The sequence below is a fragment of the Elgaria multicarinata genome, chromosome 4 (genome assembly GCF_023053635.1).
Source record: "Elgaria multicarinata webbii isolate HBS135686 ecotype San Diego chromosome 4, rElgMul1.1.pri, whole genome shotgun sequence".
Lineage (NCBI taxonomy): Eukaryota > Metazoa > Chordata > Lepidosauria > Squamata > Anguidae > Elgaria > Elgaria multicarinata.
The window spans coordinates 126,007,331-126,027,506 of NC_086174.1; the positions used below are offsets into that span (position 1 = coordinate 126,007,331).

The following is a 20,176-nucleotide window of genomic DNA, read 5'->3' on the forward strand; positions in this document are numbered from 1 at the left end:
GCCAGAATGGATGATTGAAGAGATGCCTGCCAGACGGCAGGGTCTTTGTTGCTATGGAAATAATAAATTGAAGCTCTTCAAGTGTATTGCGTGGGTCCTTGGAAGTGACTTTATTCTCAGTGATGCATTTATTTTTATAATATTTGATTTCTTTCTCTTAAACATGGTGATCCACAAGGCAGTTAACAATAAAACAAATATAAATAACAGTGAAGCCAAACTAAGATAAATTAAAAAACAGCAGCAGCTTCAAATGGTACCGAAAGCTGAGGAAAACAACAATATTGTCAGTCTTCAATCTCCTATTTTCAGGCATAGCCAGAATTTGGGAGAAGGTTGCATTGCACATGTTTTAATTACGTAATACATTTCAGATGAGGTGTTTCGTTGTTTTATTTTTGCCGTTGAAAATAGCCACAACGGTCTTCAAAATTTTGGTTGCAAATTTCTTCCAGGTCCCGCTTTAGGTGATGTTTGTTTGTTTGTTTTTGAGGGGGAGGGCGTTGGACAAGATGTCTTCAAATGTGAGCCTCAGTTCTTCACCAAGTCCTTGTCCTCCTCACTTGCCAGGGAAAGAGCAAGTGAGGAAACAGGTGCTGCTGCTGCTCACCTCTGCCGGTGTCACTGCTCTCTCGCTCATCCCCTCTGAGCCAGAGGGCAGGTAAGCAAACAGGTAGCGAATGTGAGCAGCAGCAGGAGTAACTTGGTATTGAGGCCCTTGCCAGGGTGTAGACTTCGTAAGGTGTCCAACCTTGACACTGCCTTAGGTTTGCTCTGTGGTGCTGAAAAGAAATCTTAAACTGATAATAGATTGTTTCCAAAGCAGTCCAGATTATGTTATTGCCTTTATTGGCATCAAACAAAAAGGCCAAAATAATCCTTCACAGAAATCTTTGTCAACAAAACCCAAAGTTAAGGAGAAAATATGGCAGGGAGGGTAGAAGCATGTACACCAATTTATTTATTTATTTATTTATTTATTACATTTTTATACCGCCCAATAGCCAAAGCTCTCTGGGCGGGTCACAAAAATTAAAATAAAACATGTTAAAAGCACAATTACAGTATAAAAAGCACAACCAGGATAAAACCACAAGTTCAATCACAGCTTTTAAAGCTCAGCTAAAAACTTTTCTTTTTCTTAAAGCTTTTAAAACCTGATGTTGTTTGGACTCTATACTGTTAGTTTTACCCTACCCTGTGCCTGTTTACCCTACCCAGTGCCTGTTTGCATTCTCTTCCCCTCCTTATTGCTTTACTATGATTTTATTAGAATGTAAGCCTATGCGGCAGGGTCTTGCTATTTACTGTTTTACTCTGTACAGCACCATGTACATTGATGGTGCTATATAAATAAATAAATAAATAAATAACCATGCAGCAAAATTGATATAAGATTAAAATACAGAGTTAGAACAGTAAAATTTAAATTTAAGTTAAAATTAAGTGTTAAAATACCGAGAGAATAAAAAGGTCTTCAGCTGGCGACGAAAGGAGTACAGTGTAGGCGCCAGGCGGACCTCTCTGGGGAGCTCATTCCACAACCGGGGTGCCACAGCGGAGAAAGCCCTCCTCCTAGTAGCCACCTGCCTCACTTCCTTTGGCAGGGGCTCACGGAGAAGGCCCCCTGTAGATGATCTTAAGGTCCGGGGCAGGTACATATGGGAGGAGGCGTTCTTTCAAATAACCTGGCCCCAAACCGTTTAGGGCTTTAAATGTCAATACCAGCACTTTGAATCGGGCCCGGACCTGGACTGGCAGCCAATGAAGTTGTAAAAGGACTGGCGTAAATGTGATCTCGCCGGCCAGTCCCTGTTAGTAAACAGGCTGCCCTGTTTTGTACCAGCTGAAGTTTCCGGACCGTTTTCAAAGGCAGCCCCACGTATAACGCATTGCAGTAATCCAAACGAGAGGTTATCAGAGCATGGATAACTGTAGCTAGGCTATCTCTGTCCAGATAAGGGCATAGTTGGTATATCAACCTAAGCTGATAAAAGGTGCTCACCAACTTGAGCTCTTGGAAGAAAAGCAGGATAAAATAAAGAAAACTGAAATGATGTAGATACCTACCCTAATTCTCAGCCATTGAAACATGGGGAGATTAAAGAAGTCAGCCTGGGAAGGACTCCTCCTCCTCCTCCTCCTGCTCCCCCTCACCACTGCTGGTGCTTTTGAAGACAGCTTATGGTACTATGGTAGCCAGATTTATGTATGAGTTTGGTTTGGTTTTGGAGATAGCATTTAGCATACATTCAAAGAGCTGTGTCTGTGTGGTCCCTTTCTTTCCTTCTACATAACCATCAAAATCCAATCTGCCTGAATTTTCAGTTTTAAAAAATACTGAATACCATCTATGAAAGAAATGCTTTTAATTTGGGGGATTATCTGCTGATGTGAATAAAGGCTACCTGGATATGCCACAGGCATGCCTTTTCAGAAACGTGGATTCAGTTGTGTTCTTTTGTAAAACACTGTGGGTAGAAAGGGCTATATATGAATGAAATAATTATCAAACACTGCTCCGGTATTGTCTCCTTGAAGTTGGGAACAGCTTAATAGTTGCTAACAGCATCTTGGAAAGGGCAATGAGAGTCTGCAGTTCACATTAGGGGGGAACCACAACCCCCCCCCCCACACACACACGTTTTATTGGTCTTAAAAAAGCTACTCCAGTGGTTTTTGGTTTTTTCTATGTACTGTTAATAGGCCCAGAGTACTATGATCTTGGAATAAATGTCACTGAATACCTTCTTTCGCAACCACCGCCAGCCTGAGGCTGCTCCTTCTGCTGTTCATACACACCATGATTTCCAGCCTGCTCTCCTCCTTGTAGCCCTGAACACTCCCCTGACTGGCAGCATGCGTGGCTAACTTACAGTGTTTCCAGCAAGCCAGGGAGGCTGGATTGATGGGCACCTTCCAACCAATCCTTTCCTCCCGACTGAAAGATCTTTACAGCGTAGTGCGCAGAGCAGACAAGAGCACAGTGCCTATAGTCAGTCTCAGGGATGAAGTGCTGTTTAAGTCAAGAAGGGACCAAAGAAATGCAGAAATTGTTCCAAGGGCGATATGGGTGGGTTTATTGAACTGCAGCTGCTGCCATGCCAAATGGCAAGCCCCTTTTGAAAGTGAGAGCATGTGATAGGGCATGTGGGTGGTCTGCCATTGAAAGGGGAGAAAGTGCAAAAAACAACTCCACAGCCCACTAGGTCAGCTGCACTTAAGCCTTTGGTAGCTCTTTGGGTCTCGGGTGACTTTAATTCTGCCGTCCTTTACCTTCAACACTCATGGGCCTGGTTCAGTCGTTCCTACCAAATCATAGTTCAACCATTAGGAATACTTTTGCATGTTCAGCGGGCCTTCATGTGTGCTGATTTTTCCCTGCACTTTCTAGTTCATAGTAAATTTAGGCTGCTTCCAATTTGGCATGTGTGAGGGAACAGTGCACAAGTCCCCAGCACATTCCTGACTTCCAAACTATGATTTGGTCATGACATCTGACCTGGACCATGGGCAGTTCAAACTTTGTGGGAGCCATCTGAAGAGTGTAAATACATACTCACACAAGTGAACTACTTTTGTGTTCAGTGTAATATTAGAGAAAGTACTTGCAGAAGTTTACACTATGAAAAGTTCTCAAGGAGCCAGTGTGTTGTAATGGGAGACCAGTGTGTTGTAGTGGTTAAGAGTGTTGGACTGGAACTGGGGAGATCCAGGTTCTAGTCCCTACTCAGCTGTGAAGCTCACTGGGTGACTTTGGGCCAGTCACTGACTCACAGCCTAACCTACCCCACAGGGTTGTTGTGAAGAGAAAATGGAGAAAATGAGGACCATGTCAGCCACCCTGGGTTCTTCACAAGAGGGGAAAGGGTAGGATATGAATATAATAATAAATAAGAGTAAGGAAAACCAAAAATTACCCTGCCTTTGTGAGTAGATCCCCTCAGATTTGCCTCTGTCTGATGGTTGTAACACCACTTGAAAAGTTTTAAAGTCATATTATGAGTGTATTAGTCAATATGTAATATTTACAGCCCTTGTATCTGACTTCTTTACAGTGCCTGAAGCAGTATGTGGAACTTTTGATCAAGGAAGGTCTAGAAACGGCAATTAGCTGCCCTGATGCTTCCTGCCCGAAGCGAGGTCATCTACAAGAAAATGAAGTACGTTTCCTAACCTAAATTTGCCTTACATACAAGTCCTGCCCAGTTATTATTACAGATATTTTTGGTGTTGAGATGACGGTGATTTATTACATTTCTATACCGCCCCATAACCAAAGCTCTCTAGGTAGATTATGTAACTGCTGCACCAAACTCATTGCCTGTCATTGCTCAGCTCCTCATTTGTCTCTTTCTTTACAACAGATTGAGTGCATGGTTGCATCAGAAATCATGCAGAAGTACAAGAAACTACAGTTTGAAAGAGGTACAGTATGCAATAGTTGTCTTAACTCCAACACCCACAGCTGACCCCAGATGGTGTGGGAACAATTTTATTCTAGATCTAGTTTTATTCCCATTTAGTGGATCTTATAATATGTCCCCATGTGTTTCTACGCTATTCATACATCGGGTGGATAGGTGTGTGTTTTGACAAGAGCGCTCTCTCTCTCTCTTTCTCTCTCCCTCCCTCTGGGCATGTCTAGATAGGGCGATATCCTAAGAATCATCCCAGGATCATCCCTGTGCAATCCACAAGACGCACAGGGGATATCGGGAGCAGGGAGGGATGATCCCTCCCTTTCCCTGGGATATCGCCCTACCCTTTAATCCCAACTTTTCCCGTGGTCTCAGGATGATCCCGAGACTGCGGGACACGTGGCCAGCTGTCCTGGTTTCATCTCGACTCCTCGCAAGTCACTGTGAGGAGCCGGCCACAGGGCACGGAGCTCCTCAGGAGCTCCCTGCCCATCGGGGGTGGAGTGGGGGAGCAGGAGGTTTTTTAAAAACAACAACATTTTTGCGATGGAGTGCTCCTGTGCTCTTTTTCGATTAAAAAAAATCCAAAATGGTGGGCACGACGTCCTCTTTCTCTCAGGATGTCACACGCCGTATGTAGACTGAGGGGGAGGATCTCGCGATCATTTTATCGCGAGATCATCCCCCTCCACCGCCCTCGTCTAGCCATGCGCTCTCTCTCTCTCTCTTTCATTCATTTACGTCCGATGCCTAAACAAAGTTCAGATCATCTTGCTCAGTACAATCTACACCATGCCTCTCTAGGGTTTCATGCAGGGTTCTTTCCTAGCCCTACTTGGAGATGCCTGGGATTGAACCTGCGACCTTCTTCATGCAAGGCCTGAGCTCTGCCACTGAGCTTACAGCCCTTCCTGCCTGTGTCTTGCTTCCATACAGAAGTGCTTCTGGATCCTTGTCGGACTTGGTGCCCATCTTCTTCCTGCCAAGCAGTTTGTCAGCTGCAGGAATCGGGACCTCAGAATCCCCAGCTGGTACAGTGCAAAGCGTGTGACATAGAATTTTGCTCGGCGTGCAAATCCAATTGGCATCCCGGACAAGGCTGTCAAGAGAATATGCCAGTCAGCTTCCTTCCAGGGGAGACAAGGTACAGGGCTTATTAATCATGAAATGATGTTGGCACAGTTCTTAACATGTTAATAGCAACTCCTTCACTCAGCACAAAAAAGGCTGATTCCCATTGTCATTGCCCTGGCTGTCTTACTAGTCAACTATTAATTTAAAACCATTTCTAACTGTTACTTAAATAACTCTTATTTAAATAACTATCCGTTATTTAAAACCATCATAGAGGAGCAGAAAAAGCCAACCGTGTACAGAAAGATTGTCGTACATCTGAAACCCAGGTATACACAGTTGGATAGGGGTGGGCACAAGATAGATTGGGATCTACTGGTAGATCTCTCTGTGGTTTGTGGTAGATTTCCAAAGATTTCTGGCTCCCAACACTTTAATAGGAGCAAATAAAATTGTAACAGGGTCGGGGGGAGAGAATCTGCTGAGGCTGGCCTGGTTCTAATTGGTTATCTTTCAGTCCCCTGGATCATCATCTGTAAAATAGGAGTATAATTGATTTGCTTTGGACCACTGCTTTTCCACTGCTGCTGGCCAGTTGTGTTAGAATCTGTGGTCTTTGATAACTTCCATGTAAATTTGTATCTATTTCTATGTGCATTTCGTAATAGATGATGAACTCTGCCTGCTCCCGCTAGCCATGATTTGGTGTTTGGTTAGTAATCCTCAGTAAACAACTAAATGGATCTCACAAGTTTGCCCACCCCTGTACTAGGGGTTTCCCAAGACTATGAAAGAAATGAAATGGTTTCTCATCAGTGCATTTACCTTTAGCAGCACGGCTCTTTCCTATGCTGCTTGGTTCGAGTGGAGGTCCATGATAGCAGGAAGGGACTCCATACCATGGCTCTGCCCTACAGCTTTGTAGGGATGTCCGCTGCCAGGAAATCTGGCCCTTTGGGGGCTTATCGGACTTCCGTGGCGTGCCCAACGGAGCTTACTTTTGTGAGCCAAGCTGAGCGGTTTCCCTGAGTTCCGAGGACTTTTAGCGCAATTTTTTTTGTCTCAGCTTTTTTGTCTCAGAGATTTGTGCACGCTTACAGCTACAAATTTTGCAAATTTACACACATTTCGTTTGTTGTGCAAATTTGCATAATTGCACGAATTGACACAATTTGCAGTCCTAATTTGTGCAAATCTTTTTTATGCAAATAAATAATTTATGGAAATTCCGTCAGCTGGCCCTATTTGTTGCACACGAGTCAGGCCAGCTGCTGTAAAAAGAATGGAGTCCAGAAGGCTGACTTCTCTCCAGCCGACTTCCTCCGACATCCCTACACCTGTGTTATTCAATTCCCCTTCAGTGGTGACTTAGGAAGGCAACCCAATACTGCCCCATAGCCGAAGCTCTCTGGGCAGTTTACAAAGATTTGTGTCCACATTTTTTCCTTTTGAGCACATACAGTTCAGAAGACACCTTAAACCACGGCTTTAACCATGGAGGTTAAGACAGAAAGCCAGGCCCCGTTCAGAAGACACCTTAAACCACAGGTTTAACCACAGAGATTAAGCCAGAAAGCCAGGCCCAGTTCAGAAGATACCTTAAACTATGGCTTTAACCATGGTGAATAAGGCTTTCTGGCTTAACCACCGTGGTTAAAGCCGTGGTTTAAGGTGTCTTCTGAATGGGGCCAGTATCAATCTTGAGTATTGGTGGGTTTATTGCTGGTTGATCTAAATTTTTTGAGTTTAGTAGCAGCCATTCTGGTGAAGAATGTGTTGTCTTGGTGGGAAATTGAAAGCTCTCTTTGCATGTCATTGTGTCACAAATCCATCTAGACATAGAAATGACTTCAGTTTGAAAGTTAGCAGAGTGCTGAAGAAATGCAGCATTTAAAAAATTCAAGAAATATTTCTCCCGTAATATTACCAAAATGTCTCTTACCAGCTCTGTTTATAAAATGGAAGAAGATGACGCTCCCATCAAACGCTGCCCGAAATGCAAAGTGTATATTGAACGGGATGAAGGCTGTGCCCAAATGATGTGTAAAAACTGTAAACATGCCTTTTGCTGGTATTGTTTGGAATCGCTTGATGTAAGTCTACTTTACATACTTCCATTTAAGACTGGGAGATCATCATTCATTGAAATTACCCCTGTAATTGATAGTAAATGACCCACTAGTTTAAATGAGACATTCTAAATGCATGTTTACAGAACGTTCAAGAATTGTAAAGAGGAATACTCAAAAAGTTAATGAGTGCTAGATATTAGTCTCTATAGATATAACACAGACTATTGGACATATTCTAATTGTTCATTGTCATGCTGTTCAAAGACACCATTGCAGGAAAGTATCATTGTTGCAAAAGGTTATACTTGTGACATTACTGCTATTAAAAAAATAAATCACCATTTCGAAGAATTAAATGGGTGAAATATTACAAGGGTCGTTCTACAGACCCTGGTGTAATTTGCTAGTCAGACTGGAACTGAAGTTTCCTCACATTAATTCTGCTGAGCCTGCTTTTTCCAGCAAGAAGATGACTAATTATGCTGGAAAATGTTGGGCAGCCTGGCAGAAAGGGCAGTGATGCTGGATTGTGACAGTCCTGGGCAGCAAGGACATCAGCCCAGAGAGTGGCTTTTTTCATCTTTTCTTTGATGGTGCTTTGCTACCAGTGGTGAGCATTGGTAGCCTCAGTAACAAGGCCCACCCATAGGGAGACATGCCCAGCTGCCATTTCCAAGGCAGGAAGTGCACCCCCAAGCCTGCTGAGTTGGTGGTTTACCTCCAAAGGGGACCAACATCAAAGGAAATCTCCCCTGCCCCCCCCCTCTGGGGGACCATTTCAGTTCATCCTTATGAATATATTTTCAATTTCCTAATACTGGGGATATTTCTGAAGATCTTTCTGCAGAGAGAATTACTCTTAATGCAGAGTTCATGGTATTCCAGAAGGAATACAAGGGGCATGGCTAGATGATGGGGGTTGAGGGGGATGATTTCACGATTTTATGATCGCGAGATGGTCCCCCTCGACTATTGGCGGCGCGTGACGTCCCAGGAGGAAGAGGACGTCGCACCCGGCATTTTGGATTTCTTTAAAGGAAAATGAGCGCACGAGCGCTCAAATGAAATTGTAAGTTTTTTAAAAAAACAACAACATACCATGCACTCCCCCCACCCCAGCCCCAATGGGCACAGAGCTCCTGAGGTGCTCAGTGTCCAGTTCCCGGCTCCGTGCGTTTACTAGCAAGGTGCCAGGACAAAACCACGACATCCCGCTGTCACGGGATCATCCTGAGACCGCGGGAAAAATCGGAATGAAAGGGTAGAGCAATATCCCTGGCCAAGGGAGGGATCGTCCCTCCCTGCTCTCATGTGGATGCACGGGGATGATCCCAGGATGATCCCTGGGATATCGCCCCATCTAGACATGCCCAAGGTTGGTGCCTGCCTGACCTACAAAGGCAGGGAGTTCCATAGGAAGAGGGCCACCACACTGAAAGCTCTTCTCCTGGTGGACTCCAGTCGGGCCAAAGGTCTACGTGGAACTACCAGGATTATGCCCTCAGGTGACCTTTCTGACGAGGCAGGTTGATAGAGAATTAGTCGCTCTCTCAGATATCCTGGTCCAAACTTGTTTAGGGTTTTGTACACTAGTACTAGAACTTTAAACCCTGCCCAGTAGCAAATAGGCAGCCAGTGCAGTTCTCTCAGCAAAGGAGTTGCCTGCTGAAAAGGGGCAGCTCCTGTGAACAGTTGAGCTGCTGCATTCTGCACTAGCTCCAGCTTCCAGAGCAGCTTTAAGGACAGCCCCACGTATTGCAGCAATCCAGCCTTGAAGTTACTAATGCCTGTACCACTGTGGCCAAGCTATCCCTGTCCAGGAGAGGCCATAGCATATAAAGGATTTGGCTTCACATGTCTGTTACACGTCTTTCGGAGAAATTTTGATCGTTTGGCAAAGGTTAGCTCCCACCATCACTAAAAAGATTTTTTTCCCTTTCTCCCTCATTGATTTTTTTCTAGGATGACTTTCTTCTTATACATTATGACAAAGGGCCGTGCCGAAACAAGCTAGGTCATTCTAGGGCATCAGTTATTTGGCACAGAACACAGGTATGTGTTAATTTGCTTATTAGTATCTTTGCCATCGTTCTAATTATTTTCATGCAGATCTAAAGTGAATTAGTGGGACTGTGGGCATAAGAAACGGCATAAAGCAAACAGGAAGGATGTAAAAAAAAGATGTTTAACTGCCTGACTTGCTTATAAGTATTGCTGATGACAGGTGATCATAGTACCTTACAGGAATCATAGTACCTTACAGAGCAAACCTAAATGGAGCAGAGCAGCAGATCTCCCAATGCCCTCCAAGCCCTACTGGCCCACACCTGCTAAGGCAGAAGCTGTGTATGGAGAGGGGGTGGGATTGCTTGGTTTTTCAACCTGGCAGATCATTGCATTCAAAATTCCTACCTCCATAGAATCATAGAATAGTAGAGTTGGAAGGGGCATATAAGGTCATCGAGTCCAACCCCCTGTTCAATGCAGGAATCCACCTTAAAGCATCCCTGACAGATGGTTGTCCAGCTGCCTCTTGAATGCCTCTAGTGTGGGAGAGCCCACAACCTCCCTAGGTAGCTGATTCCACCTTCGCACTGCTCTAACAGTCAGGAAGTTTTTCCTGATGTCCAGCTGGAATCTGGCTTCCTTTCACTTGAGCCCATTATTCCGTGTCCTGCACTCTGGGATGATCGAGAAGAGATCCTGGCCCTCCTCTGTGTGACAACCTTTCAAGTATTTGAAGAGTGCTTGAACGCCCAGTTGATTGGACTCCATGGCTGGCATAGCTATTAGGCCCAGGGGCAGGGGGAGAGCAGCTTTGAATTCAGTGGAGCCCAAGCTTCCTTCTCCAGCACAGAGAACATTTGTTCTGGGCAGGACTAAAAATAGAAAAAATAATAAATAAATCATTCTCCCTGAAACACCCAGTTTGGGGGCATTCTGCCAGCTATTGCTGGCAGGATTACTAGCAGAAGAACTGCTCCTGGTAGTTTTCTGCCCACCTGAGCACAGTGGGGACCTCTGCTGGCCCTCTCTGATGAGCATGACACAGCTTGGCCATTGTGGATTAAATAACCCACAATGAGCCATGGTGCATGCCAGGTGTGTGTGGCTGCCGTTTTTAATATGCAATCCCCAATTGCGGGTTGTGCCTTGTGGTGTGAACCCAGTCACCATAGGTTATTCAAGGGTTAAACAACCCCTGCATAATCTTTGATTAGTAGTAGGGTTATGTAGGGGTTGTTTAACCCTTGAATAACCCATGGTGACCAGATTCGCACCAAACAGCATAACCCCCAATCGTCACGATGCACATTGAGAATGGCAGCCACATGCAGAGAACTGGCCCTCTGTCTCTCAGATGGTAGCCAAAAGCCACCAATGTGCCATGTGAGCCACATGCAGAGAACTGGCCCTCTGTCTCTCAGATGGTAGCCAAAAGCCACCAATGTGCCATGTGAGCAGCCCTCCAGACTCTCCAAAATGGGAGGAAGGTTCATAGTCCAGTGTCAGACCACGTGCTTTGCCTGCGTAAGGTCCCAAGTTCAATTCCCCAGCGTCTCTGGGAAGGGCTAGAAAGGAACCCTGCCTGAAACTCTGGGGAGCCATTGATGCCCATTCATGCCCATCAGTGTCAACTATCAAGGGCTAGGTGGAGCAAGGGTCTGACTCTGTATAAGGCAGCTTCCTATGTTCCTATTCACCCTAAGGTAGGGGGTAGGATTGGGTTCTTAGGGCTTGGCTAGATGAGGGGGATGGAGGGGGATGATCTTGCGATATGATGATCGCGAGATTGTCCCCCTCGTCTACACGTGGTGCGCAACATCCCAAGAGGAGTGGACGTCACGCCCACCTTTTTTTTTAAAGAAACAGGAGCTGGAGCACTCCAGCGCAAAGGTAGGTAGGTTGTTTAAAAGAAAAAAGCCCCAGCCCCGCTCCCCACCCACCCCCAATCGGCACGGAGCACTTGGTTGTTTTATCTTGGTTGTGCTTTTATATTGTATTTTATATTAAGGTTTTATACTGTTGTTTTATACTTTGAATTGTCTTAATTTTGTAAACCGCCCAGAGAGCTTCGGCTATCGGGCGGTATAGAAATGCTATAATTAAATAAATAAATTGCAGAGCTCCATGCCCTGTGCTTGGTTCCCGGCTCCTCGTGTTTACTCGTAAGGAGCCAGGACTATACTAGGACATCCCGCAGTCTTGGGATCATCCTGACACCGCGGGAAAATGTGAGAAAAATATGTACAGCCATGTCCCAGGGAAAGGGAGGGATCATCCCTCCCTGCAACTGGGATCCCCTGTGCGTCATGTGGATGCACAGGGACGATTCCAGGACAATCCGTGGGATATCGCCCCGTCTAGTCATGGCCTTAGTTCTTATTTAAGGCAAGTTATAGTGAAAACGCAAAGTCTCTTGGATGTTCCTTGAAGTTTTCAAAAAAGCAAGTACCTGAGTTGCAATGAGGTGTAGACAGTACTATGATATGTGGAGGGTCTCATTCCCAGCTATTCTCTTTAGCTCTGTGGGTACATAGCTGGATTTTCGCTGAGCAGGAAAAAAAAGAGTGAACTGCCCTGGGATTTACAGACATTGGCCCCTAAAGCCAAACAGCATAACCCCCAATCGTCACGAACTTAGTTAAAATGAGGTGGTCTACGAAGCAAACTGCATCATTTATTTTGACACTGAAGACGAAAAGAAGAAAAACAGTAAAGAGAAGCTGTGCTTCAATTGTGATGAAAGTCAAGATATTGCAGTTGCAAGCATTTTTGAGGGTGCTAAAATTGCACTTCTCAGATGATTTATGATAGTATACTGCAAAGGGGGAAGCAGCCATTTTTTGCAGGACATGCAGTGATTTGACACTCCACAAAAAATCAACTATTTAAGTCATTGTAGGCTCTCTCTTTTTTAAAACAACAACAACAACAACTTAGAATAAAGAACTCCAAGTACGTTATTACGTAATAGAGTAATGTATGCTATACCCTTCAGGATTAATATTGTTCTGCACTGCCACCTGCTGACAAAAAAAAAGTGATTGTTCAATCCCGGTGAAGAGGTTAGGTAATAAAATCTGAAGCCAAAAGAAAAGAAAAAAAGGTACATGGTGACTATGAAGTAGTTAACGTTGGATTCCATTTCCCCTATTAAGCGAACAAACAAAAAATGACCACCTGCCAGTCCCCACTTTAACTCTGAAATCACATTATGCCAAAAGCTAAAGACAACTCCTTAGGAGACTCTCTCCATCTGCTCTGATGTCCTTTAGGCAGACACTTGTTACATCGGTCAGATCATAAATTCATTACCTTCTGCCCAAGTAGCTTTGGCAATCTCAGCAATTGTAATCCTCCATTAAAACAAGATCTTAGATTCATATTTAATATTACTTTGCCAAATCTCATGCTTTAGGCTTAGCCCTATACAGTCCTCATCCTGTGTACTAAACCTAAGAGTATTTGTGCGTAATAATCTTGCTGATACCCTTTCCTCTGTGACCTCATCTTCTATTGCAAATCGAGCAAATCTTTATTACTTAGCCAAAGGCCATCTTCTATTGAAATCTAGACAAATGCTCATTAGGAATGGAACCTTCCTTGTGTTACTCAAGGAGGTGCCATGCTCAGCACCATGTATGCAGGAGGAGGGAGGGGATGGCCCACTTGGCCTGAGTCAGAAGGACTCTTCCTAGATTTGTAATAGTAAACAGGTCATTCTTGTTTGGAACAATAACATCAGGCAGGTGTCTGTCTACAATGAATGTCTTGACAACACCACGGGCTGTATCTAGTGTTAGTTGAACTTACATCTCATAGAATCATAGAATAGTAGAGTTGGAAGGTGCCTATAAGGCCATCGAGTCCAACCCCCTGCTCAGTGCAGGAATCCACCTTAAAGCATCCCTGACAGCTGCCTCTTAAATGCCTCTAGTGTGGGAGAGCCCACAACCTCCCTAGGTAATTCATTCCATTGTTGTACTGCTCTAACATTCAGGAAGTTTTTCCTGATGTCCAGCCAGAATCTGGCTTCCTGTAACTTGAGCCCATTATTCTGTGTCCTGCACTCTGGGAGGATCGAGAAGAGATCCTGGCCCTCCTCTGTGTGACAACCTTTTAAGTATTTGAAGAGTGCTATCATGTCTCCCCTCAATCTTCTCTTCTCCAGGCTCATTAATTTTAGTAGATCTACTCTAAATAGGATTAACATGGGGTACAACCCAAGTAATATTTCTGCTAAAAGTGATAGATGAATGCTACAGATGAATAGGGGGTGTTCTACAAGATGTTGGATTGCTTATTTCCCAAGATTTTGGTTTATATATTATGAATCACAATATATAATCTGTTATATATTGTTTCTTGGACTCTCTGGGACAAGAACCGTGAGATACAGTGGCTTGTTGAAACAGCTGGGGGCATTAAAGTCCACTGCACCCCTGTGATGCAAGGAAAATAGTCAATCTCAGTGCTGGAGCTGCTGCAGCCCCTGACAGCGTTCTCCAGGAATTTGTCTTAACCCCCGTTTAAAGCCATCCAAATTGTTGGCCATCACTACATCTTGTGGTAGTGAATTCCATAGTTTAACTATGTGCTGTGTGAAGAAGGACTTCCTTTTATCTGTCCTGAATCGCCCACTAATCAGCTTCATGGGATGACTCACTTCACCCCACAGCCTTTCATGAGAGAACGATTGTCATAAGTGACAGAAAGGGACAGCAACGAAATCACAGTTTCCAAGCTAAACAATCCCACCTGTTGTAACCTTATTTATTTATTTCCAATATTTCTATACCACTCCCTATCCAAGGATTTCGGAGTGGTGAGCAAACGGGGTAAAAATAAAATAAAAACAGAATAAAAACATTAAAATTTAACATTTTAAAAGAACAGGTACAGATTAAACCAAGGCCAGTCATTCCGGGAAAGCTTCTTGAAACAATGTTTTTCAGGAGGCGTCAAAAACAATACAGCATTGGTACCTGCCTGACCTCCAACGCCAGGGAGTTCCTTAAGAAGGGGTCCACCACAGTGAAGGCCTTCCCTCATAGGGGAGATGCTCCAGCCTCCTGATCATTTTAGTTGCCCTTTTCTGCTCTCTTTCTCTCTCTCTTTCTCTCTCTCTCTCTCCCTCTCTCTCTGTGCCTGGGTTTCTGGACCAATGGTTATTTGCTGTATGTAACCTGGTGATCACTTCACCCCACGGCCTTTCATGAGAGAACGATTGTCATAAGTGACAGAAAGGGACAGCAACGAAATCACAGTTGCCAGTTTTGAAAATAACCCTTATTTTAATTTCCGAGTGTGTTGCTCAAAACAAAACAAATTTTAAAAGGCAACTCCTTGGTGCATTTAAACAGTTAACAAAAAGCTTAATGGAGATACACAAACTCTCCCTCGGTCCTCCTTAAAGCAGAATTTGAGAACTGCTGACGCTTATCCCGTTCATTATTATTATTATTTTCCAGGTTGTTGGGATCTTCGCAGGATTTGGGCTGCTCTTGTTAGTGGCTTCTCCTTTCCTTTTACTTGCTACCCCGTTTGTTCTTTGCTGCAAGTGCAAGTGTAGTAAAGGAGATGACGACCCTCTACCGACTTAGACCAAGTAAAAGTGGGACTGGCTCATCATCGCAGTACATTTCCTCGCCCCTTTTTGCACTCAATATTGATATAGCCTTACTTTCCCTGATCCCGACTTCAAGCAAGACCTGAGGTGCCACCATTCCAGGAATCACGGTTACCACAGTTTCTTACCCACAAATGGGATTGTGAAGAACAAGGCACCCTGGTGTGTTCAAGGCTGGCATGAACCAAGTTGAAAATCAGGAATGGAGCAGTCAATAACACGAGACATTCCCTGTTCACCCAATCGCTACGTTGGCAGGAATGGAACTGAGACGTTATACCATCAAAACAAAGACCTTCACATATCTCTTGGCATCAGATTGGGGTGTCTTACTGCTAAATATGTGTGTTTTTAAGAATAACTTACCATTTTAAATCAGAACGTTTCAGATGTAACTTTAAATACCTGTTTATAAAGCTAATTAAAAACTAGTTAATATTTGCCATGGGCTAGATCCAACAGTCATGCGAGCAGACCATATGGAAAGGAGGGCAGGGCTCCTGTATCTTTAACAGTTATATAGAAAAAGGGAATTTCAGCAGGTGCCCTGTCTTCTTGACCAGATACAAAAGAGGGCATTTCAGCAGGTGCTGCATGCATACAAATGACACCTGCTGAGGGCATGTCTACACCAGCCCTATATCCCGGGATCGTTCCTGTGCATCCAAATGCCACACAGGGGATCCCGGGAGCAGGCAGGGATGACCCCCTCCATTTGCCTGGGATATCCCTTAGGAGTAGAAAGGGCCTGAAATTCCCTTTTCTATACAACTGTTAAAGCTACAGGAGCCCTGTCCTCCTTTCCATATGGCCACCCTGTGCTTATGCAATGTGACTTCCACATGCACAGTGGGATTTCTCCATCTTCTCCTCCCTACCGCAGCCCTTTAAATCTGCCCCAGAGATCCCCCAAGCCTCTGGAGTAGATTTGGGGCTCATGCAGAGGCAGGGGTTTAGTGGGAAAGGGGAAATCCATTCTGCTAATGGTTTTCCTTCCGCTGGTGGGAGAATGTCAATTTATAGAACACCATAGCAAAACATCAGAATATTCTTGCTTCCCGCACCTGTCTCTCACAGTAGGGTACAAATAGGCCATCCTATGCCTTTTGAGTTTTCAAAGACAAGAGCTGATATTTTTGCCTACTAATGTTTTGGGGGATTATGTGAACTATTTGTATGGACGGGTATTTGTTTTTAAATTTTTTCTTTTTTTGGCAAAGATTTGAGGTTGAGTTATATAACCTAGGCCGGCTACCTAATTCAGGCTCTTAAAAAAAAACCCAAAACAAAACAAAAGCCCACATTGGTATTCATTTCTCTTTGAAAGCGTGACTCCCCCCCCCCCCGGCCTAGATTTTATTTTACTTATTAATTAACTATCTGCTACATAAATAGGGCTACCTCTAACCAAGTATCTTTGTATGTGCATTTAGAGAGAATTCCATTTAAACCAAATGTGCAAATAGATGTTGTTGTGAACATTGCGAAGGTTTAAGGCGCATGAATCATCTGTTTTGCCGGCAGATAACAATATAAAGAAAATATGGTGATGATCATTTCCTACTTAGGCACTGCTCTGTGAATAGGAAGGAACAGGCATAGTACTCGGTACAACTCATTTTACTCCATCACCCTCCCTAACTGTACCTTGGTGCATGCACTGGCCGCTACACAAAATGGGAGATCTCAATTAGATGGTTTTCCAACCCAGTATTCTGCCCCCAGGGATTGAGGTTGGGTAAGTATATGGGATGCAAATGGACCTCCTGTCTTGTGTAACGGCTAGCATACAGCAAAGATCAGATGGGGAAAGGGAAGGAGGTAATGAAGTGCCATCATGCCTGATGCTTATTCAACAAAGTGTGCTAAGCTGTGTCCAATATGGGAAGGATAATGCCCCAAAGTACTTCATTTGTACAATAGTCAGCAACTCCATCATATAAAGTATATACATTTCTAACTCAAAAGGGTTGTATGTGTTTTCTATTTGGGTTCCATTAATAAAATGCCTGAAATGGTAATATGTAAAGCCTGTTAAAAATTTAATGTATTTAGTCCATTTTGAAAACAATTATATTTTATGCTGTGTATTATGACATGGTTTGTTTTAAAATCACCCTTTCTTCATCTTAACCTTTTACCATTTTGCTACTTTATTTATTTTCCTGACTTTTGTATAATTTGAGGTGCTGCAATTCTCTCGAGGGAGCTTAATGTCGACATCAACTCACTACTGATACTCAGCATTACTGTTTTGCATTATTTGGAGTGAGAGCTGTAGACAACTCTCTAAGACATGTAGATTTGCAAACTCAGAAAAGACAGTAGCTAAAACTGTAATATAGCTGTATGCAACCTGTTCCTGAAGAATGAGGGAAGTGGGAAAAACTTTAGATGCATGGATAACACCAGAGAAACAGGAGCTATTTCAGGGCATAAGTGTATCTAAAGCACATTTGATCCCTGCTATCCCCACATGCTAGAGAATTAATCCATTGGCTACAATCTGCACTACAGCAGGAAAAAGAACTCACTTCATCCATTTTTGGGATCTCTGCTTTTATGATAATATGCCCAATCGATTGCATAGTAAGTTGTTGTCGAAATGCACCTTCAGACATTACGTGAACCCCATGGTATTGGTGGCCACAGCGCAATAAGCATGGAATGTCTCCTCCCACTTGTCAGATTAGACAGCCCACCAAGTAGAGTTCACATTTGGTCCTCTGCTGTATTTCCAGCTCTTCTGTTATAACCACAACGGATAGCAAATTCACTTTGCCCAGTTCTCCCCTTTCTCATTCTTTAGATGAAAATTATCAGTCAACAAGCATCAATAGAACCTGCTAATGTGGTCACTGATTTTCGTTGTCTTCTCTCTGGTGCTAATTGGAGCTTGTTTTTATTATCCTAATTCATGGGAACTGGAGTGATCTTCGTCAGGATTGCGGTGCAGGAAGAAAGAGATAAGTTTCTTCATGTGCTGATGTCGTGATCTGGATCCTGCCACCCCCATTCTTACATATCAAGTAAACACACACACACACACACAGCAGATGGAGCTATACATTTAAAGCAACAAACTAGCTTGACACCCACCCACAAACCCTCCAGAGACATTCTGCCACTCTGATTACCACAAATGTCTAAACTTACGTCACACCCAGATAAATGCCATTAGTGTAACATTTCTTTGCTATCATACTGCTGTCTTGGTCCTGACTTTGGAAGTGGCATTCTTCCTAACATCTGATATTTTAAAAAACGCTTTTAATTGGGAAAAGGTACTCAACACTGTACTTTGAAATCAGCTTCACATCTAGCATATCAGACGTATTACTCTGCATTTTAAGTTTGGGGCCTTGCCTTGAATTAGATAGTTGCTATGTGTTGGCAATCAACTGATAGTTGCATATTCTGGCTGACAGTATTATCCTGCTAACAGATTGTAATATAAGATGAACATATTTAAACTTTAAATTCTAAGGCTCTATATGGGAACACCAAATATTCACCTTTTCCTTGTAATTCTGATCGTTCTCAAATGAAAATTGAATTCTCACCTCCTGATACCATTTGTATTTAATTTCTGTACTGTTGCTTACTTTAAGTACATTGCCTTAAATATTCTCGAGAAGACTGATGTCAGCTCATCCCATAGCCTGAGCCATTTTCCCACCCCAGCTGACCCTAGATATAACTCTGCTCTCATAAAAACAAGAGCAGGACATAGAAAAATGTTCTGCTTTGATTTGTGTATATCAAATTGAGTCATTTGCATGTGCAGTTGAGTAAGTACCTATGACACTTTGCAGGCTTGTTGTGACTGATCATGTGAAACTTTAGGGTATCATTTCAGTTGTTTTCAACTTGAACCCTTTTGCGATACAAAACTGTCATTTTCCATTGCCAGGTATCACAGACTTTATGTTTAACGTTTATTCTGTGTGTACCATAAGACTGCACATAAGAGGCAGGAAGTATTTGGACCAGTTCCTTTTATACAATAAATGGTCTTGTATACCTAGCACAATTATCTTTCTATCCGGAAGCAGAGCAACAGGAAACAAAATACATACCTATATGTGATTTTAAAGATTTAGCAAAGGGGGGGATGAGTAGGTTATTTTTAGAGATGTTAACAAAATTCTCTGCTGAATTTTACAGTCGATTGGGGTTTCTGAATTACTTGATCTTATTTTTAGAGCAGCACCAATAAATTAGAAAACCAGCAACCCCATTCTTCTATTTTTGATTGCCATACTCTATTCAAACTCGTTGCATGGTTTCTTGCAGTTTTCAGTTCCCGTATTTTCCTTCCTAGTTGCTGATGAGCATGAACGTGTGCGTGCATGTTGATAATTACAATTTTTAAGCCCTCTGATCGTACCAAGATCCTTTGGGGTCCTTGTTTAATCAATACGCAAATAAACTCCTGTGCTGTAAAGTGTGTGCGTGCGCGTGTGTGTAGATGTGAACTGAAAATTGCAGCAAATCATGCATGCAGCAATTCCAAAAACAACTAGAGATTTTCCAAGTTAAACAGGAAAGAAGGTGGAGAGAGGCAGAATTAGACCCAAGCCATGGGACCAAAGCAAAACAGAGAACTCATCCTTAGTTATTATGTATCTATCAATGCTTTTTAGACTACAGACTGACTAATCTCAATACGAAGCCTTGGCCATTACGGGCTGCATATATAAATCCAGCACGCATCTTAGTTTTGTAAATAAGGTCTCCCAGGCTGGGTCTCTGCTGAAGATGGACAATAATGGAAATAGCTGATGTTTTCCTACATTCATGCTTACTTGCTTCCAGTTGTGTTTAAAGCCCCATCTTGCTTTGTTATTTATGTAATTCTCTCTTAACAAGAGTCCAGGGACATTAGGTACAGGTATGCGCCGTATAACTGAACCTTCCTTGCCCATTTTACCATGGATGTATTTTTAACCTCGCATAGAGAAGCACGGAGGAGC

The 20,176-nt window shown here is 43.3% G+C and overlaps 1 protein-coding gene across 1 annotated transcript in view; it reads left to right on the forward strand.

Moving 5' to 3' along the window:
* Positions 1 to 15,684, forward strand: part of RNF144A (ring finger protein 144A) — a 66,474-nt gene extending 50,790 nt beyond the window's left edge. Inside the window, exons 3-8 of the mRNA XM_063125825.1 lie at positions 4,059 to 4,163; positions 4,368 to 4,428; positions 5,358 to 5,565; positions 7,441 to 7,588; positions 9,530 to 9,619; positions 15,043 to 15,684. Of these exons, the coding sequence (XP_062981895.1) occupies positions 4,059 to 4,163; positions 4,368 to 4,428; positions 5,358 to 5,565; positions 7,441 to 7,588; positions 9,530 to 9,619; positions 15,043 to 15,174 (744 nt within the window). The 3' untranslated portion in view covers positions 15,175 to 15,684. The remainder of the gene's footprint in view (positions 1 to 4,058; positions 4,164 to 4,367; positions 4,429 to 5,357; positions 5,566 to 7,440; positions 7,589 to 9,529; positions 9,620 to 15,042) is intronic.
* The last annotated feature ends 4,492 nt before the right edge of the window (positions 15,685 to 20,176 follow it).